Source organism: Penicillium taxi, assembly GCF_028828555.1.
Source record: "Penicillium taxi strain IBT 34144 chromosome Unknown utg000002l_segment0_segment0, whole genome shotgun sequence".
NCBI lineage: Eukaryota > Fungi > Ascomycota > Eurotiomycetes > Eurotiales > Aspergillaceae > Penicillium > Penicillium taxi.
The window spans coordinates 2,739,633-2,758,580 of record NW_026643204.1 but is presented as its reverse complement, the minus strand read 5'-3'; the positions used below and the strand labels follow the sequence as shown (position 1 = coordinate 2,758,580).

The following is an 18,948-nucleotide window of genomic DNA, read 5'->3' as shown; positions in this document are numbered from 1 at the left end:
CGAACGTCAACGATTAGAATGAAACGTAGGACTCTGGAACTTTGGAAATCTGGAACTCTAGAGAAGAAAGTATCCCCACAATATTCCAGCCTTGAAACTGAACCAGAAAGTGCCGAGAAACGGAACTCCAATTGTATCATCTCCGCACCCCAATACTGTTTCCCCGGTTTTTCTACCATGACCTAAACGAAAAAAAAAAGTATATTGGTTGATAATAGGGGTACGTACATATCGGAACTGCTGAATCACGGGAATCATTGGTTCAAGGGGGGTTCGAGAAGCCGATTTGCGGATATACATCCTTTTATACCCTATATAGATACGCTTATACTTCGTACCCTAGTATTTAACTCCTGCCCAAACAGAAGCCTCATGAAAATCAATGACGCCAAGCTTGAGAAAAAGCAAAATCAGGGAATAACGGCTTCCTCCTGAATCCTAAACACTTAAATAAAAAGGAGATACTCACATCAATACTCCTTACTGTGGGGAAACCAAAGAATCGGGGACTTGTGGGGCCGTAAGTTCTCACGAGACCATAAGTGGATACAGCCTTGGAAAGATTGGACTTCCAATCAATTCAAAGAGTTCTCGACTTTTCATCCCGTGTACTCCGTATTGAATCACGATACATTGAGAATCCGGGGAATGGAAGTGGCTAACTTCTTTCTAACCCTGCAGAACCGTCAATCTTGGCTCGGGGGGCCGATCACAGACCATATACTCCGTACACTTGCCGAGTTTTTTTCCCGAAATACACCGTGCACGCACTATACACATACACATACACACAGCAGTACTCTGTCCTGTGCACCCCCTGACAAAAACACGGAGAGTGGGGAGAGTACCAGATAATACATCTCCATCGTTCTGCCATGGTACTTCATGCATCCACTCAATACTAGTCCAGTTTCACAGTTTCACAACGGAGCTTAGTACCTTAGTACACTCTAGCAAATCTGACATCTTACTCCAGGTCTTTCAACCCCGGACTGTGCCACGAATCCTTTCATAAGTGTCCGAGCTCAAAATACAAGAACCATTCAACCCCGCTTGGATCAAGACTTAGCCACTTCCACGTTTTATATTAATAATCGATGACTATCCAGACCCACTTACTGTCGGTGTCAGTGCTGTCATAAGCTACTAAGTAGTTAGTTATGCAAGTAGCATGCAGCATGCAACTACTAGTAAGTGCTTTGTACGTGGATGAAATACTAGTCCAACCCTCTAAGGGAAGTCAAGTTGATGATAAGAGAGGGGCTAGAAGGTCTGTGCCGTCATTACGCATTAAGTCCCTCATTTCCAAGAACCTTGGAAATCAACAGCCAAAATATGGAACAACCAAATGGTCCGTGTCTAGCCGGACGAAGGGGGGCTGTCCGCATTTGGCAAAGGCCGGAACTCGGCACCCCCCGCGTTTATTAAAGGAAATCTGGGGGCGGGAGATATTCAATTAAAGGGAGGGGGCTATCAATTAAGTATTTAGATTCAATGATCGAGTACAATGCTATTCCAAAGTTGGACCTTCAACATTAAAGATCTAGTATGACTTGCAGCCCTAGTATATATATATATGATTAGGAAAGAATCTTGATCGTGATTGGTCTAAATTTTCATCAGCTGATCTTGTAGAACTTCAATTGAGAGTGTTAATGTCATCAATATCATCATTGATTCATCAATGACATGTCGTTCCTCTTGTAGATGTAGATCAACCCTAGTACTTAAAAAGATGAAGATAGTCATTGTTGGAGCCGGTGTCAGTGGCTGCTCCATCTACCTCTCTCTCCAAAAGCATCTCCCCAATCAAGATGAACACAACTATACAATCTATGAAGCTTACGACACAGCACGAGACACAACATTCCGTGAAAGGCCAGCCTCAACAGAAGATACAGGTTCCGCAACACTAGTAGTCGGCGGCGGCCTCGGTCTCGGCCCAAATGGATTAAACGTGCTAAAACGACTAGACTCATCGCTCTATCAAGATGTCATGCGCAGCGGGTATCCATACTCAAATTTCCAAATCAAGGGTGCAAATGGCTGGACGTTGATGAAAGTCCAAGCAACAGCGAACGTAAAAGGGCAGGAGATGGACTCACTGGCTATGAGTCGGCATTCAATCTGGCAATGTCTGCGGGATCGGATTCCCAACAGTGCGATCATCAACAAGAAGATCCAGCAGGTCATTCCGCATGGAGGTGCTCTTGGGAGACATCTCATTACATTCGTCGATGGGAGTTCACCTGTGGAAGCAGATTTGGTTATTGGCTCTGATGGACTGAAGTCCACAGTGAAACGGGCACTCTTCGATGCTGAAACAACAGAGAAAGATCCCTATCCACCACATTTTGAATAAATGACCATAGATCGATCAATCAGATCAGCCCTTTCACGCATGGACTAACGACATTCACAGAGGTTTAGTCGGTGTAGGCGGCTTCCACCCCACCACAGAAAGCCTGCAACGAAACATCCAGCCAGGCACAATGACAATAACATTCGGAGGCAATGGCTTCTTCGGCTACGTGTACTCACCCAGCCCCTCAAGCCCAGAGTCAATAATCACCTGGTGGTCAACCTTCGGCATGGAGGAATGCCCAGATCCGAAGACAGCCGATAAAGCCGCAATAACACAAGATCTGCGTGACAGACACGCGAACTGGCAGGATCCTGTAATTCAAGAGATAATCAAGTCCGTAAATGTGGAAACGATGTGGCCAACATGGACGACGCCCGAGCTGCCAATCTGGGATAAAGATGGTATCGTGTTGCTGGGTGATGCAGCGCATGCTTTACCGCCGACTTCGGGACAAGGGTCTGCGCAGGCACTTGAGGATTCAGAGTCTTTTTCGCTGTTCTTGGCTCACTATCTTAAGAAGGCGCATCGCAATGATGGGGATTTCTCGGAGAGGGACGCTGTTCAACTTGCGGCGAAGAAGCATATGGCTCTGCGATATCCTCGGGTCAAAGTGCTTCTGGAAAAGGCGCAGCAGCGACAGCAGAGTAAGAAAAAGATGAACTTGTTGCAGGAGTATACGATGTACATCATTCTGTGGTTAGTTGGTTAGTTTCTTCCCTCGTCGGGAAAAGCCCACATCTACTAATGAGTCTTTAGGTAAATTATCGCCAGCTAACCCTGCAAAAGCTGTTCTGGAATATGATATGTCGGAAGAGGTGCAGACGGTGCTAGCAGATGAAAATTGATAAAAAAGAATACCTGGGTAACCCATGTTACCATCAGGAGTTGTACACTACAAGGAGTTTTATCATTGTAGATAAAGTCAATTTAGACTATCATTTCCATAACACGTACAGACATAAACATCATAACCCAAGGATGTGACACATCAATGAGAGCGGAATCATGACCGAAGACAGAGAAACTAACCGACCTTCCAGAATAGCAAAATATAAACATCATAACTGCCTCAATTTAGGCGCCACCACGACCCATGCGCTCAATAGAGCTCATGATTCCACCACGGCCAGGCGTGAAAACTGCAATCCCAGACTTGCTACCACTGTTACCACGAGAGTGACCACGACCAGCAGGAGCTCCGTACCGTGGCTTTCTCTTCTCAACTGTGCTAGGGGGTCGAATACCAGATCCGCGGCTAATGCTGCGATGGAAGTTCTCCGCAGGAGGCTCGCTAGCTGACTGATTTTCCTCGTCAGGTTGTCCAGCAGAGGAAACTGACGGCTCACGCTCGTTTTCTGGGTTCTGTTCCGGGGCTGGCTGAGTTTGCTGAATGGCCAACCACTCATCAACGGCAGCAACAAGCTCGCCCTTCTCTGTACGTTCCGCCTTGAGATCAGCGCGAAGTTTTTCGCTGTCTTCCTTCAGGGCAGCCATCTCGTGTTGGAGACCCTTAATCTGGGCTTCGAGGACGTGCTTTTCAGCTTCTTGCTCATCGTGATCGAGGGCCATCATACTGGCATTAGCTGTAGCCATCGCATTGGAACCGGCAGAGTCACACTTGACTCTAAGACGCTCATTCTCCTCATTAGAAGTAGAGAGCTTTTTCTCAACCTCTCGGAGGCGCTTCTCCCAGCGAGACTCGTAGCTCTTTTTGAGCGCCGCCACCTTGGTCTCGTGTTTGCTCTTATACAGAGTGTGAAGCTCGCGGGCTACTCTTTCAACTGCCTCCTGAACTTCCCGGGTAGTGTCCTCGGCCGACTGCGAGGTCTGCTGGGATCCGGAAGCGGAGGTGTTCTCCGATGCGGTACGTGCAGTAGATAGCTGAGTCTCCAGCTCAACAACTCTGCCTTCCAGGTTCTCCTTACTCTTCTCGAGATCTTCCGCTTTACGGGTCAGACGATCCCGCTCACTTTCACCTTCCTCCAATTCATCGCGGACAGACTTCAGAACTCTCTCCATATCCTGACCACGGCGGTCCCACGTAGCCTGCTCAATTTCCAAGGCCTGTTTTAGAGCAGCCTCATTGCGAAGCTCTTCCAGTGCTTCTCCGACACGTCTCTCCGCATCGCCAACAGCTTTCTTCAAACTGGCAACCTCGGCCTCCTTGCCGCTGAGGGTGGCTTTGAGAGAGGAAACCTCGGACATGAAGCTAGACTTCAGAGATTCCAGTTCTCGGGGTGTAATAGAGGGAAGAGAGCGGGGGCTCGGCTGAGGTGGAATATCAAAGTCCAATAGAGATAGCTTTGTAGGCGATCGAGAGTTCCGCATGTGTCTCATGGGAGATTGACGCGAAGGAGAATATTGAGATCCCTGCTGCATGGAGTGGCGCGGATAGAAGTTCATTTCATCGGTAAAGTCAAGGAGGTTGGGTGTCTGGTTAGGTTTGCCCTTTTGTGAAGAGGCTTGGTGTCGGGGCGTGGGAGACCCGACAGGTGATCCAGCATCAAGCAGGGTAGGTCTGTGCGAGTTGCGGGAAGTGTTTGGGGTAGATATGTGCACACTACTACGCATAGGCTTTAAGGGTGAATCCGCTCGGAGCTTTGCAAACGAAGTCATATCCGGCAAGACAGAGAAGTTGCTAAAACCCGTGTCATCCATAGAGTCATTGCCATCATCATCATCCTGCAGAACCGTGCTCATACCCTCGTTTCTCTTGTCATCAATCATGCTTGAGATAGTTGACTGGTCGTAAGTGGCTTTACTTGATACGAAACTTTGGTCATGCAGAATGGATTCTTCATCAAGATCGATATGGATCTCGGGTGCTCCAGCACTACTCTTCAGGCCCTTTTTGGAACGCTCATGTTCGTGCATATCGTCTAGATCTTGGGGTGTCTGCTCGAAGGATCGCTTGCGCGGAGTAGCAATTGAACGACCCTCATTCAAACCAAGAGACGAGCGCTGCATCGAGCGCCGCTTATGAACTTCAATATTGTCTTTATGAAAATCCTGACAAATAGGCGAATTTCGAGCTACCGAAGAAGATTGCTCGCCACTCCCAGTTGATCGTTGAGAGCCACGCAGTTTTGGGAATTCGATGGGCTCCTCCTTTTCCTCAGGCGCCTGTTCAAAGGATCGCTTGTGCGGTGTAGTGATAGAAAGACCCTCAGTCAAACTTAAAGACGAGCGCCGCTTCTTAATTTCAATGCTTTTTTCACTGAAATCCTGACGAATAGGCGAATTTCGAGCTACCGGAGAAGATTGCTCGGTACTTCCAGTTGACCGTTGAGAGACATGCAGTCCTGGAAATTCAACGGGTTCCTCTTCTTCCGTAGGACGAAAGGGAGAGCTTTCCTCGGGGCGAAAGGGGGAGCTCTCAGCCTCCAGCTGCTGTTCAAAGTCAGGCGATTCGGCCTGCATCTCTCGTAGCATCGCAAGATCAACAGTCTCGTCCTTCGCATCGGGGCGAAATGGCGAACTATCCGGGTTCTCAACTGCAAGACGCTTACTCAGTCCCGGAGACAGCGGTTGTAACTCGCGCAGTTTCTGAAGATCAATTGTCTCATCTCTAGCATCAGGTCGGAAAGGCGAGCTCATCGGATCTTCCGCTTGTCGCATTCCAAAAATTGATCGCTTCGGTGTTAACTCTTGATATTCTTGAAGTTTCTGAAAATCAACGGTATTATCGCGCGCGTTCTCTTGGAAGGGAGAACTGGCAGCTTCGTGAAAGTCGTCGTCATTCTCAAAGTCCTCGGGTGGATTGTTCTCCTCGTCCTCGTAAATATAGGGGGCTTGCGTATCATCTTCAGTCCATGCTCGCTTCAAAGGACTTGACAAGCCGCGGTCTGAAGTATCGTCGATTGTTTTTGGCAGGAACGGTGATGAAGCGGTTTTTGGAGAGAGAGCTCGTGTGTTTTGAAATGAAGTCGAGAGGGGAGATAAAGGATTTGACATTTTGAACGTCACAGAGGTTGTATTGGACAACCTTAGAATTAAAGCCTCTTGTGTGAGAAAGAGGTCAAAATTACTGTTTGGTCGCATCGTGGGTCGGTTGCTGTGTAAATAAAGCTAAGCCGCTTTAGGCTTAGTCACAATAGCAGAATGTATTGCACGTGGACGAATTTAGGTTAGTTCAGCCAATTCTATTACAATATATGGAGTATTCTTTATACCCACTAGAATCTTTTCAAAGAAATATCAAAGTACTTAAGGTATAGTGTCAAAAAGTCGAACTTTTCAGCGCATTTCGCAAACATCGATCTGGTCATGTGAAGCCCAGATTCAATGCGACTAGAGGTTAATATGATAAATTAGAGCGTTCGCTTGACTCTTCAAATGATATAAAATCGCAACTTCCATCGGCAATCTCCTCATAATACAACACATAGAGCAAAAGTAATTCATGGTGAACAAAGGAATCGGAATCTTAAGACCGAAAATTGATACCTTAATTATAAGGCAGAGTAGATTTGGTGCGGCGCCTAAAATAGTCTGCTTAAAATAAATCAGCAAATAAATCAGCGTAGCCGGAACATCATCCAGTGCACCTAAAAGCTTTAAACCAGAAGCAAGTCATCCACTCGCCGAGCAATGTCTCCCGGCATAACGACAATCATAGGAACCTCTATACTAGGAATAAGCATTCTAGGTGGTTTTCTCTTCTACAACTTCTATCGGCGTGAGGTATCCTCAGCCCAGTCCCTCAATTTGTCAAGCGACATCACAGACCGATACAGCAAATTAGCAAGCGTATTCGATGAAAAAGTCGATTTTGAGGAGAAACTTCTATGCCTCGGGAAGAAGCGCGCAGATCTTATCCGTCTAGCGCGTGGTAACGTGCTAGAAGTTAGTTGCGGCACAGGTCGTAATCTTGAGTACTACGAGCTCGGGCAGCAACATGATGCAAATAGTGCTAGTGTTCGATCTTTGACACTTGTCGATATTGTTCCACAAATGCTTGATGTCGCAAAGGAGAAATTGAACACTCTGTATCCTGAATATAAGGATGCGGTTACTTTCCGGGTTGAAGATGCGGGATCCGTTTCTGTCGAGCTGCCCTCAAACAGGGAATCATCCTCGGCTACTTGTTATGATACTATAGTGCAGACGATGGGTTTATGCTCTATCCCTGATCCTCTTGGTACTTTGAAGCATCTTGCGACAATTATTGAGCCACATCACGGGCGAATCTTGCTTTTAGAGCATGGTCGCTCGTGTCATGGTTGGATTAATAATGTCATGGACAATCTTGCACCTGGTCATGCGAATCGAAATGGATGTTGGTGGAACCGAGATATTGGAGCGATTGTTCGCGACAGCGGATTGGAGATTGTGGAAGAGAAACGGTGGCTTTTTGGAATAATTTCGAGATATATTTTGCGGCCAAAGCAAGTTCCATCATAAATATGACCCATATGTACGTTCAATGCCTTCGGATATGAAGAAAATCAAGCTCTAGTTGCCATTAACTTCAAAAGAAAGAGAAAAAGTGGCCATAGCGGCTCATGGTGTTAGCAGATGAATAAGATGGAGGAGTAAAGAAGGGAATTTGTAACTCAAAGAGGTCTGTACTGGGTCAACCAGTTCTCGTCAGACGAAAGATGGAAGTTATGCCGCTACATAGTCGATGTCGTCGTGACTACTTCTGATTTCACTACTAAACTCTTTCCAGCAACGTTTTATCGCGATCTGTTAACAGTAGTCTACTAAGGAGATGCGAGTAGTAATAAAGTAAATCCAAATAGTTTAAAACTGGACAAACTACTACCAAACATCACTTAATCTATCTGCTTTCAAATTGTATAAGAATACTACATATTGTTTGTTGGATCTACCGCCCACTATTACCAACTTGCGAGCATAGGTCTTTATAAAGGTAGATAGTAAAAACATGATTTTATAGTAATACCATATAATCACTTGTTGACCTTGATTGTCTGATTCCAAATCACACATTTGAGAAAAATTCTTGCAGATGTTCAAAATTCTCACTCAACACCAAGATTTGTGAATGAAGTTGTATCTCCAATATAGCATCTTGAACATTATTAGTATACATATGAAACTGCAGTTACGGGATCTTATAGCTCCAAACACTACGTTCCTTATAGGGTAGTGTTAATGCGTAAGATGTGTGTCCTTCTAAAATGTCGTAGAACGCAGATATATACTCCATCTGTAGTCACATGACTGTAGCAATCTGCCTATCCTTTGAGAAGGTGGCCTAAAAATGAAAGTATTGATTAATGGAAAGTGCTTAAGGCATCAATCCGGCAGTAAAGTATTATGTAGGAGGGACACATGCCAAGAGACTAAATCTAATCTAGACCAGTCGTAAAATACAAACTGAGAATTGCAGTTAGATAGATCAGGTTCTTAGAGAGTATGATTACTAGCTTCGGCCTGGTATTGGCTTCGGTCGTGTGTTATTGCTCATATGATCTTAGGAGCTACAGAATACAGTAAGTATAGCTTTGAAAGATTCAACATTGAATCACGAAAGATTTACCGTTGATATTAACATAGGTACTAATCAGAAAGATTGCCTTCATAGAGATATCTAAATTGGAGATAAAAATGCCGTGATTTCGATGAGTTTATGATACTGAAAAGATGCCAAAAATCGGCTAAAGAGACAGTATCTGGTTGTATCTTGATATTGAATATTGTATCTTTTATCTCATCTTGAAGTATAAATGGTATTGCTCTATATATTATACTTACTGCGATACTTTGATTTGACGATTTGTATGGGGATTTGGCTAGTGATTTGGACTTCAGATTTAGAGATATACTAGGATTTCCTACACTAGCGGTTATAGTATTCACCTCTTCCTACAAACCCATATTTAAACTCATTAGATCGGTTGGGAGGATAAATCTCTTGCTAAGGGAAGGACTTTCTTAAGAAAGAGAAGAAAAAGAGTATCATGATGGTTACCATGCCTGTTTACCTATCCCACGACGTGGAGGTAAGTGGCATCGATGCTATTTGTGAAGGGCTAAAGCTAATCTTGAATTCAGAACTAGCTAGGCACATGCTGTTTACAAAATCCTTGAAGAACGTGAACAATTCGGGGTGGAATCGTGAGGTATGCGGTTGGTGGGTCACGTGGTACAACCACGTGATAGTTCACCAGGATTCAACCTGTTACACTATTGACCAGATAGTGTCTGGCCCTGGAGATATATGATGCTTTTCAGATTATCACAACGGTATATGCATTTGCTGCCTTGCCTCCCTGCGCGTCATTGCTCGATAGATTTTCATCCTTTACAATTCCACCACTTGTTACCTGTGCAGAGATGAGAATGTCATATCTTCTAATGTCGCGTAAAATCTTCAAAAATATGGACTGCTCATAATACTTTTAATAGAGAACCATGAAGGCAATGCACTTCTTGAACCCTCCCTAGGTTGTTTAGACTAGTATTATGCTGAATTAGATGGATTGAGGCATCTGTATTTGAATATTGTCAGTCACTCCGACTCGAGGACCTGTACCCAGATTTTATGTCATCTTGGATCATACACTAAAATATCTAGGTTTAGGAGCAAGAACGTAAATCAATCTTAATTGCTGCTTCCAGTTCTATCAGCGCATGGGCAAGGATGCTATGAAATGAGACCGCCAACCTATATAGTGAAAAAAATCTGCGAAATAACAGAAAGAAGAATTGCCATAGCCACTGCAACCTTACGCCAGCTAATCTCATGCTGTGAATACAACCCAAGAGGATCAAACGATCAAAGCGAACTAACAAGAAAAGATGGTCACGAGGCTGTTTCTGTGTTGACTGTGTTCTGGATCTCCGCCGAACGAGTTTCCGGCTCTTTTGGGAGTACCTCAGATTCAGCACCAGCCTGACTCACAACCGTTGTGGATTCAGCTTGGGTAATTTCAGCAGTGGGCTGATGGACGGATGGAGTAGCACTTGAGCCCTCTGCATGAGGGTCTTCAATATGCTCGGACTCTTGAGGTTTTTCCTCGTTATCGATGACTTCGGCAAGACTGCGGAAGTTAAACATTGGCTCAAGCGAAGTATTGCTACCATCAGAGCCAATTTGACCCGTACGCTCGTCTGGGGTAGTCTCCATGATAGAGGAGAATGACGACGACGCGCTGGGCAAATTTCGTAGATGTGACGGACGCGATAGATCCATGCCAAGATAGTCTATGGTAGGTTGATCCTCCTGGCTTGGAGAAGAACCTGGCTGAGTTGGCTCCAGTGAAGAAATTGGGGATGGACGGTCCACAGCTTTCCCCTTGCCTTCGGTCACAGAGTTCTCTTCGCAGTTGACATTCAAGTTGGATGAGGATGGCTCGACCGGGAAGCTCAGAGCAGAAGTGTTGTCATTGTTACTGCGTATGTCGGTCTTGGCCACCACTTTGTCCACCTTCTTGGCATCTTTCTCTCTCTTCTTGGCTTCCTTCTTAACCTCCTTAATTTCACGCTTCTGACGTTCCTCTTCACTGGCCAAACTGAGGCGAATGGCTTCCATCATCATCATTTCTTCCAACTCATCAATTCGTGTGCGCCTGGAGCTCTCCCGCGGAGGGGCAAGACCCGATTCTTCAGCCGAATCGGCTTCTCCACCTCGAGTTCGCTCTGCGACAAAGGCGAGGGCATTGTGTGCAGGGGATCCGGTCCGGCCGGCGTCCCCATGGGTGGCTCTTCGTAATCCTCTCCGAACGCGCGAATCATTCGAAGAACCTGTATTCATCAAATAAGCGGCAGTGTGAAGCGCCGTAGCAGCTGCCGATCGACGGGCGGCGTGGGAACGGGCATTCGCCAATTTCTGGGCCCAATCTGGACGAACTCTATCGGTTGTGACCACGGTTGGATCGCTGGCAGACAAGGATGTCGCACGGCGACGGCCTCGGCTAGGAGCGAGATTTGCAGAGGACAGGGAGGATGTGGAGGAAACTGGAGAAGTGATAGAAGGACGAATAGAAGGGTCTGTTGCGTAGGTCAGGCCACGGCGGAAATTGGGAGGGGCATAGGTAACTCCAAACTCAGGCTGAACACAGAAGGGACATGACGAAGGCTCGGAAACGAACTGAGCCTCAGAAGAGTCGAGTCCAACCTGCTGCTCAGCCTCGGGCGCGGGTGTATTGGAATTGGAGTCTCCGTGCTCCGGAGGGTGCGGGTCAGGACGCTTAATCTGCACAAAGCACTCAGAGCAAATTGGCTGATCACAACATCGAGTACGGTTCAGGTAAGGGGGATAGTAGAGGAAACAGATAGGGCATTCGGTTGAATCCTTGTATAGGTGGACTTCAATCGGTTGACCGTTGACAAACGGATCCTTCCGAAGTTGTATCTCTCGGGGACCCACATCGGCTGGCGCGCCTTGCTTGGAAGAGGACAGAGCTGCTAGGGTTTTGGCTCGCGTTCGAAAGAGTGGCGAGATAGATGTTGATGCAATCGGGGATGCTGAGGGCAAGGACTTGCCAGGATTTGACGATTGGGATGCATTGGAAGTAAGTGACTGGGAGCGCGAGGTGATTGAAACGGTGAGATGTTGGATGTTGGTAGCCTCCACCGACTCTTTGATATCGGTCGCTTTTGGAGGTGTATACTCTAGCTCAGGTGGGATCTCATCTGGCGGGGGGATGGTCATACCCCGGGCTGCGGCCATGAGCTGATGCTCTGCCCACGACTCCGAGAAGTCATTCAATCCTCTCCAGAATGGAGCTATCCGGCGCTCAATCTAAGTGGGCTCCAGTCAGTTGATTCACTTATCAGTATGGAAAGATCCAGCGCGAAACCTACCATGAGTTGTCGAACAATTGGTTTGTTGAAGTCCTCCGTTCCCACATAAACACCTTGGGTCACTAGATATCCCCCATCGACGTGTTCCTCTTTCATACTGCGTTCCCGCTCTTTGATACGGGCTGAGCGTTCCTTCTCGGCGCGACGAGCCTCCCGTTCCTGCTTGCTCTCTCGCCGGTGCTCGAGTGCAGCCACATCACGCTCATGACTGCTGCCGATTCCAAGTATTGACAGGTCAGGCCGGCTGCTTCTGCCTGATCGTGAGGAACCCTGATAGAGAGTCCGGCCGGTGGAGTCGGAGGGACCCGAAGACCATTGACCGTCTCCCCGGCGTGGAGAACCATAGCGGGTTTCCTTGGTCTGGGAATTACCCATAGCGATGGGGGAAGGATAAAAGAGAGGGGTTGGAAAGCTGTAGTGAGGGCCGACGTCGGGTTCAACCAGACTAAGCGGCGTAACTCCGAGTGAATAAAGGGCCTAAGGCCCAAAGGGGAAAAGGGCAAGGCAACTAGAAATTAGGCTAACAGCCAGGGACACACGGTAGGGGGAAACATAGAAGATGTGAAATGAAAAAGGAAGTGGGGGAGATCCGCAGGGACTGGGGAGGTTCGGGGGATCGGTGTGAGGAGAGATGAACTAATCGGGTACGTAAGAAGAGAGCCAGACTTGTTTGACTCTGGTCGGATGTGGCGGAAGAGCCTCGACAAATTTAATCCTTGGTATTTTAAGGGAATGAGATAATAAGATGAGTTCATTTGGATACAGACATCTTTACTTTCACTTGCTAAATATTTCCAATTAGTAATAGTTCAAATAGTCGGGTTCGTCATGATATCGATTATATCAGCCAGTCCATACTTAGAAACTAGATATGATTTCAGTGAATCCGTGATGCAGATGCAGAATCATATGATTGGTATATATGGAAGTAGTAGTAGTTAGTAAGAACTAATACTCTCATTTCTAGACATGCCACATAAAGTATATTATTATTATAGGTGGTTATCTTCATTATGGATTCTGGGGGTGGAATTGTGTAAGCCGAGTATGAAGAGCTCGACTAGTAGTTGACCCTGAAAATTGATAAATAGATGTATTTGAGATGATTTCTAACACTATGATACATTTAAGTAATTACTAGCTATTTAACTATACAGTACAAAATAAGACATCTTCAAGTAAGTCCCGTGACATGCTATACTTCACTGATGACTCGGTGGATCCTTCTTAACTTAGAAGGCGGTGTGGCATAATACTTTTCCCTTCTTTTGCGGAGATTCAAAAAAAAAATCCAAATGATTTCTTCTCAGACTCACCACTAGTCAACAGCTTTATTCTGCAATGACGGAGGCTACAACAAGACTCCATATCTGTCCTTTCACTCCAGATCTACTCCCATCCATTATCCCAGCGTCAATTCGACCTTCAGCTACCGATATCTCATTTCACTCCATTCCCACCTTCCCCGAGAACAGCTACGGTTATATCACTCTGCCCATCATGGACGCAGATAAAATCAAGCGGAAGCTGAACGGGTCCATTCTCAAGGGAAAAAAGTTCAAAATCGAGGCCGCCCGCCCTTCAAAGCGACAGAGAAGTGAAGAAGATGCAGATACCGAAACACCGGTGAAGTTGAAGAAAAAGTCAAAGAAGATCAAGGCAGAGAGCAAGCCAGAAGAGGGTGTGATTGATGGCTACGAAATTACCTCGGACCGGAAAGTGAAGAGAGGCTGGACAGAGCCCAATTCCAAGAAGCATACGAAGAAGAGCAAAGAGGACAAGAAGGAGAAGCCACAACCCAAATCCAAATACACTGAGAAGTCAGAGTGCTTATTTCGAACGAATATCCCTCCTAATAGGTCCGACACCTCAGACCATAAAAAGAGTAAGAAAAACAAGAGCCCATCGGAGTCGGTCGTCCATGAGTTTGCGAAAACTGCCTCGTTTCCCAGTTTCTTGCGCGACAGTAGTGATAAGTCAGCGCCGACAGCGAATTTCGAAGAGGAATCAGGCTGGGTGGACACCACTGGAAACGTGAAGGAGGCCGTGAGCCAGAAAATTCGAAAGAAGGATTACCAGCCTGGCAAAGTTCCTGGTGTCAAAGAGAAAGCACCAAAACTGTCAAAGTTCTCAAAGTCGTCAAAGAAAGAGCCTACTCCGGAACCTGCAAGTGAATCGGAAGATTACACTTCATCAAGTGGCTCCTCCAGTGAAAGCTCAGACCCTGATTCGGACTCGGACTCTGAGACTCAGTTGAGCGACTCAGCTGAGCCGTCTCAGTCTGAAAAGGAAAAGGATGCGAAATTTGCAAAAGAAACCGAACCAGCTGTCGTGGCTTCAGCTTCAGAATCAGACGCAAAGTCGGCTGGTGAACCTACACAATATACCGACGATCAGGCAGCCAAAGAAATTCACCCATTGGAAGCCCTCTTCAAACGGTCTGCTCCAGCAGATTCCGAAAATCAACCAGCACCAGAAGAGAATGCCGGGTTCAGTTTCTTTGGTACAAACGACGACATCGAGTCTGAGGATGAAACGACCGAACCTCAAACTCCTTTCACTCCTTTCGGCAAAAAAGATCTCCAGGATCGTGGTATGCGAAGTGCGGCACCCACGCCCGATACGTCTGCGGCGACTCGACACATGAACTGGAACGAGAGTGATGAAGATATGGAGGACGAGGAAGAGGAAGAGGAAATTGGCGCTGACACTCCCGTTTCCAAGTCACGTGGAACAGATAATAATGAGGAGACTGGATTCACCAAATGGTTCTGGGAGAACCGTGGTGAAAACAACCGGTCCTGGAAGAGGAGGCGACGTGATGTAGGCAAGGAGCAGAGACAGCGTGAGAACCGGAAGAATCCTGGCCAAAAGGGCAGGTCTTAAATGATGAATCAATTGTGATCAAATCCCCAAAACCTATAAACAAATCACCGAATCTAATATTATTATGTGAAGTTCGATAACAATGCATTGCATGGTAGGCTAGTCCGAGAGATAAAGCTATCATAGATCAGATCTGATAAATAATCACGTGATTTTATAGCTTAACCACATCTCAGCCTCAGCTTCGGCTGCAAATTCTAGATTCCATCGCGACAGGATGTATTCGGGCAGGTCCCTCAAGAGCGGTGGGACATATACAGTCCTGATCCTTCTCGCACTGCTATCATTCACGTCTCTAACAGCCGCATCTAGTCAGTGAGAATTATGCTGCAGTGATGAGAACATGCTAATTCTCTACCTCGTTCCAGCGCCGACATCCTTTTGCAAATGTACCTGCTTCTCCAATAGTACGATTATCCCGCTCGCATCTGCCAAATCCGGCTCGACATCTTCCTACGACAATACCCTTAACCTATTTGGGCGTGCATTTGGCCTGGAATCGGATCCGAGCCCTGAGCTAGAGGACCGTGATAATGATAATCATGCTCGGACATCAGAATACCGTGGACTCAGCTGTACTGACTGCAATCGAAAGTTCTGCTTGAACTATGATCTGCCGATCTGCAAGGATGCGAAGGAGGAGGACGTGTTCACCACTTGCTTCCGTACGTACCGGAGTACTCCATACTCGAGACCACCATCTCCACGAACGTACTAGCTAACCCATCTTCCCCTTCATATAGAGCGAGATTCTCAAAAAGATGAAGCAGTTGTATTTATTTTCATTTTTGCCACTGGTGGACTGCTTGCATGGGCGGTATTAAAGCCATGGATTGAGAGATATCTCGAGGTAAGCTACCGGATTCAGCTCGAACAAGTAACGCTAATTATAAGCGCAGGCTGCACGAGAACGCCGGTCGTACATTCCTGTTGCTGAGCCCGATAGTTGAAGAAATTGCTTTTTATACAAGAATCGCGTAATTAAATCTATGAAAGGAATATATATATATAAAAGGAATAAACGAACTAGTGAAAACCGGAGATTAAGCACGACCTAATTCAGGGGGAAGCCAAAAAGGTGAAGCATTGGAGAGCTCTCAGTATGAATCTGATGGATCCAAATAGACCAAATCTCAAAAACAAAATATGAAACAACAGAATTCGATTGAGAAGAAGTTAGGGCTCCACTAGACAACTCCATTTGAGCCAATAAATAGTTAAGATCCCCAATATTCCGAATCATGAAATAAGGAAGAGTCCGGTCAAGTGGATTACATCAAAACCTGTTCCTAAATAGTCTAAGAGTCCTTTTAAGATTACGCGGTTTCATTTTTCAATTTTTTTTCTTTTCTCTTCTTGTCCTTTTGTTCTTTTCATTTCTGATTTCCCTCCCTATTCCTGATCGATCGCCCGATCTAACCTCCTGAGCGGAGTCCAAGATCGTCTACGTCTAAGCTCTTATTTCAAGTATCCATTCATTTCATTATTTATAACCTTCTTTTCACTTCATTATGGCGATCTTCGACTCCGAGAAACGCCCTCGTGGTCTACGAGTTCCCTCTCTTTCAAAAATCAAAGCCGGCGCTTCCCGCAAGAAATCCGAGCCGAAGAGTCCAGACACCGACGACGAGCCATCACCCCCGCTACCAGCTTTGGACTTTGATCTAGTCCCAGTTGTCAATTCTACCCTGAGGCTGCATCCTCCACCAACTAAAGAATTGCCTTCTCCTCCTAAGGATCAACTGCCTCCTCCAATCCAGATTTCAACTCAGGTCCCAGCTCGCCGAGAATTGAGCAGCAATACGCGTCCTGTTGTGAATCCTCAGACTCTGGCAAGAGGCATCAGACCAGCTGGTGCTTCACCAGTCTCACCATTGGACGCGCATCTGCAACATCCACCGCCGATTCAAACACAAACGACACCGGCTGTGGTTTCATCTACAGCTGCATACCCACAGGCTGCATACCCACAGGCTGCATACCAACAATCTGCCCCACAAGGTGCATATCAACAAGTTGCAGCCACACCTACTTATCAGCTGGCACCTCCACAACCTCTACAACCTCTATCTCCAGAATCACTTTATTCACCAACTACTATACAAGCAGCAAATAAAGATGAATCCATTTCTCCAACGGATACATCGGCACCAGAAGCAGACAATGTGACTCCATTGGAAGACTTCATTCCAACACCAGAGAGCGATACTTCGCCCGTCGAGCCCGTCGACAACCAACCATTCCTACCTTCAGATTACGAGCCCGTCGCTGCACCATTGAACCAGCTCCACTATAACTGTTTCCAGGAACACAAGTCCATGCCTGTTGCCCAGAACCAGTGGTACTCGCTCCCATGCATGACTTGCCAGAAATTCGACCGTGAGGTCCGTCACCGCTGTGTCTTTTGCTGCCTGCGCATTTGTGGCAGTTGCCACAAGTCATTACAGAAACTCCAGAATCATTCTTTAGGACAGTTGATGAAGAACCTCGAGAGCGTCGAGTGAGAAATCTTTGACTTTGCATTACATTTTCTTTGTCATATTATCATATATCATTTGTATTGCGTGATTTGGCGCTGTGCGCTTGGGTCAAGAACGCTGAATATTCCAGCATAATCTTATACCATGAAGGTCTTTCCTGTCATGATACCAATGGGGTTGGTTGGGTACTGCATATCGTTTCTCAAGTTTAAATATTTCGGTAACATCATTATTTATGTACAGTCTTGAGATTGAGAACCTGCATAAAATATAGGGTATCGTGCACTCACTTAATCATGATCCTCCTCTGTTAGCCCGGGGCAGTTTTCCAATTCCGACTCGGTCTCGTATCGGTGCTTGCACCAAAAGCAGTAACGATAAGTATCCCGTAGATAAAGAACCAGCTTATGGAGCTTTTTAGCAGGTTCTAGAGCATTGAATGCATCTAGTTCTGTATCCTCTTCATCTAACTCCGCTTCCACATTAGCAGTGTAACCAAGAGCCTGCTTATCATCTCGGTCTAGATCGCCATCATCGTAACCTGGGAGTGTGGAGCTCGGGAAAAATGTCGAAGGCAAGGAGGTTTGAAGGGCGTGACGGGCTTGCTTTTCTCGTTCGCGATTTTCGCGATCCCGAACAAGACCTCGATAGAGGATGTTGATGCTCGAGGTGAGCTTGACAGGCTTCGATTTCTTGGGAACTGAGCTTTCCAGGTCTTTGTCTTCGTCACCGTCCTGTGTAGGCTCCTGGTATTCTTCAAGGCCCTGGACTTGACCTTCCTCAGCCTCAGTATCCAAACGTTCAGCAGTTTTCTGCGCAGCGCGCACTTGCGCTTCAAAACGCTTGAGTTCGCGCTCTTCACGAATGCGATCACGATAGTCGCCTTGATCTTGTTTTATTTTCTTCGTGGCTTCCGCAGCCTCCTCCCGCATCTTGCGCTTCTTCTGACTGTCCAAACCAATACCACCTCGGTTCTCCTTGATCATGAGACCTAATGGTTCGGCGCGTGCATGTATCGAGCGATGTAACATTCTTTCTGCATCAGTTTGATCTTTCGGTACGGTGGCTTGTTTTCCTAGTGACTGCCCAACCTTGAAGCCTAGCTTCGCCATCATTTGGAAACCCTTATTGGACGGGTCTAAGGTACTTTTCGACAGGGCTTCATCTCGACGAGCGGCCTCCTGGGCTGCGCGTTCAGCTTTGTTGGGAACTCTTCCTCGGGCCTCGGCCTATACATAGCAAACAGAGATCGTCAGTTGTTTGTTTTGTACTGCTTTGTACCCATATCCGGATGCGAGATTAGGGATACGATACCTCTCTTCGTTCTCGGAGTTTCTTCTGTGTAAATGTTTCCTGCAGTTTAGGCTCCTCAATCACCATGGACATGTAGTCATCCTCCTCATCGGCCGACATAGTGCAGTTGATGATAATGGTAGAAAA

The 18,948-nt window shown here is 46.5% G+C and overlaps 8 protein-coding genes across 8 annotated transcripts; 5 read left to right on the top strand and 3 right to left on the bottom strand.

The window, feature by feature from the left end:
* Positions 1 to 1,735: 1,735 nt before the first annotated feature.
* Positions 1,736 to 3,210, top strand: N7495_002940 (FAD-dependent oxidoreductase; the record flags this gene model as incomplete). Its single annotated transcript, XM_057205609.1, has 3 exons — positions 1,736 to 2,289; positions 2,423 to 3,069; positions 3,122 to 3,210. The coding sequence occupies 3 exons, from the start codon at positions 1,736 to 1,738 to the stop codon at positions 3,208 to 3,210; spliced, it is 1,290 nt and encodes a 429-aa protein (XP_057066216.1).
* A 229-nt stretch (positions 3,211 to 3,439) lies between these two features.
* On the bottom strand, positions 3,440 to 6,406 carry N7495_002939 (uncharacterized protein; the record flags this gene model as incomplete). Its single annotated transcript, XM_057205608.1, has 1 exon — positions 3,440 to 6,406. One exon carries the CDS (start codon positions 6,404 to 6,406, stop codon positions 3,440 to 3,442), a length of 2,967 nt encoding a protein of 988 aa, XP_057066215.1.
* A 549-nt stretch (positions 6,407 to 6,955) lies between these two features.
* N7495_002938 (class I SAM-dependent methyltransferase) lies at positions 6,956 to 7,768 on the top strand (the record flags this gene model as incomplete). Its single annotated transcript, XM_057205607.1, has 1 exon — positions 6,956 to 7,768. The coding sequence occupies one exon, from the start codon at positions 6,956 to 6,958 to the stop codon at positions 7,766 to 7,768; it is 813 nt and encodes a 270-aa protein (XP_057066214.1).
* Positions 7,769 to 10,139: 2,371 nt separating this feature from the next.
* Positions 10,140 to 12,517, bottom strand: sip5 (Sip5p; the record flags this gene model as incomplete). Its single annotated transcript, XM_057205606.1, has 2 exons — positions 10,140 to 12,080; positions 12,143 to 12,517. The coding sequence occupies 2 exons, from the start codon at positions 12,515 to 12,517 to the stop codon at positions 10,140 to 10,142; spliced, it is 2,316 nt and encodes a 771-aa protein (XP_057066213.1).
* Positions 12,518 to 13,483: 966 nt separating this feature from the next.
* Positions 13,484 to 15,028, top strand: N7495_002936 (uncharacterized protein; the record flags this gene model as incomplete). Its single annotated transcript, XM_057205605.1, has 1 exon — positions 13,484 to 15,028. One exon carries the CDS (start codon positions 13,484 to 13,486, stop codon positions 15,026 to 15,028), a length of 1,545 nt encoding a protein of 514 aa, XP_057066212.1.
* A 217-nt stretch (positions 15,029 to 15,245) lies between these two features.
* On the top strand, positions 15,246 to 15,978 carry N7495_002935 (uncharacterized protein; the record flags this gene model as incomplete). Its single annotated transcript, XM_057205604.1, has 4 exons — positions 15,246 to 15,339; positions 15,397 to 15,693; positions 15,772 to 15,878; positions 15,928 to 15,978. The coding sequence occupies 4 exons, from the start codon at positions 15,246 to 15,248 to the stop codon at positions 15,976 to 15,978; spliced, it is 549 nt and encodes a 182-aa protein (XP_057066211.1).
* A 561-nt stretch (positions 15,979 to 16,539) lies between these two features.
* Positions 16,540 to 17,532, top strand: N7495_002934 (uncharacterized protein; the record flags this gene model as incomplete). The annotated part of the gene is made up of 1 exon (XM_057205603.1): positions 16,540 to 17,532. One exon carries the CDS (start codon positions 16,540 to 16,542, stop codon positions 17,530 to 17,532), a length of 993 nt encoding a protein of 330 aa, XP_057066210.1.
* A 266-nt stretch (positions 17,533 to 17,798) lies between these two features.
* N7495_002933 (putative G-patch domain protein) lies at positions 17,799 to 18,921 on the bottom strand (the record flags this gene model as incomplete). Its single annotated transcript, XM_057205602.1, has 2 exons — positions 17,799 to 18,737; positions 18,823 to 18,921. The coding sequence occupies 2 exons, from the start codon at positions 18,919 to 18,921 to the stop codon at positions 17,799 to 17,801; spliced, it is 1,038 nt and encodes a 345-aa protein (XP_057066209.1).
* Positions 18,922 to 18,948: the final 27 nt, after the last annotated feature.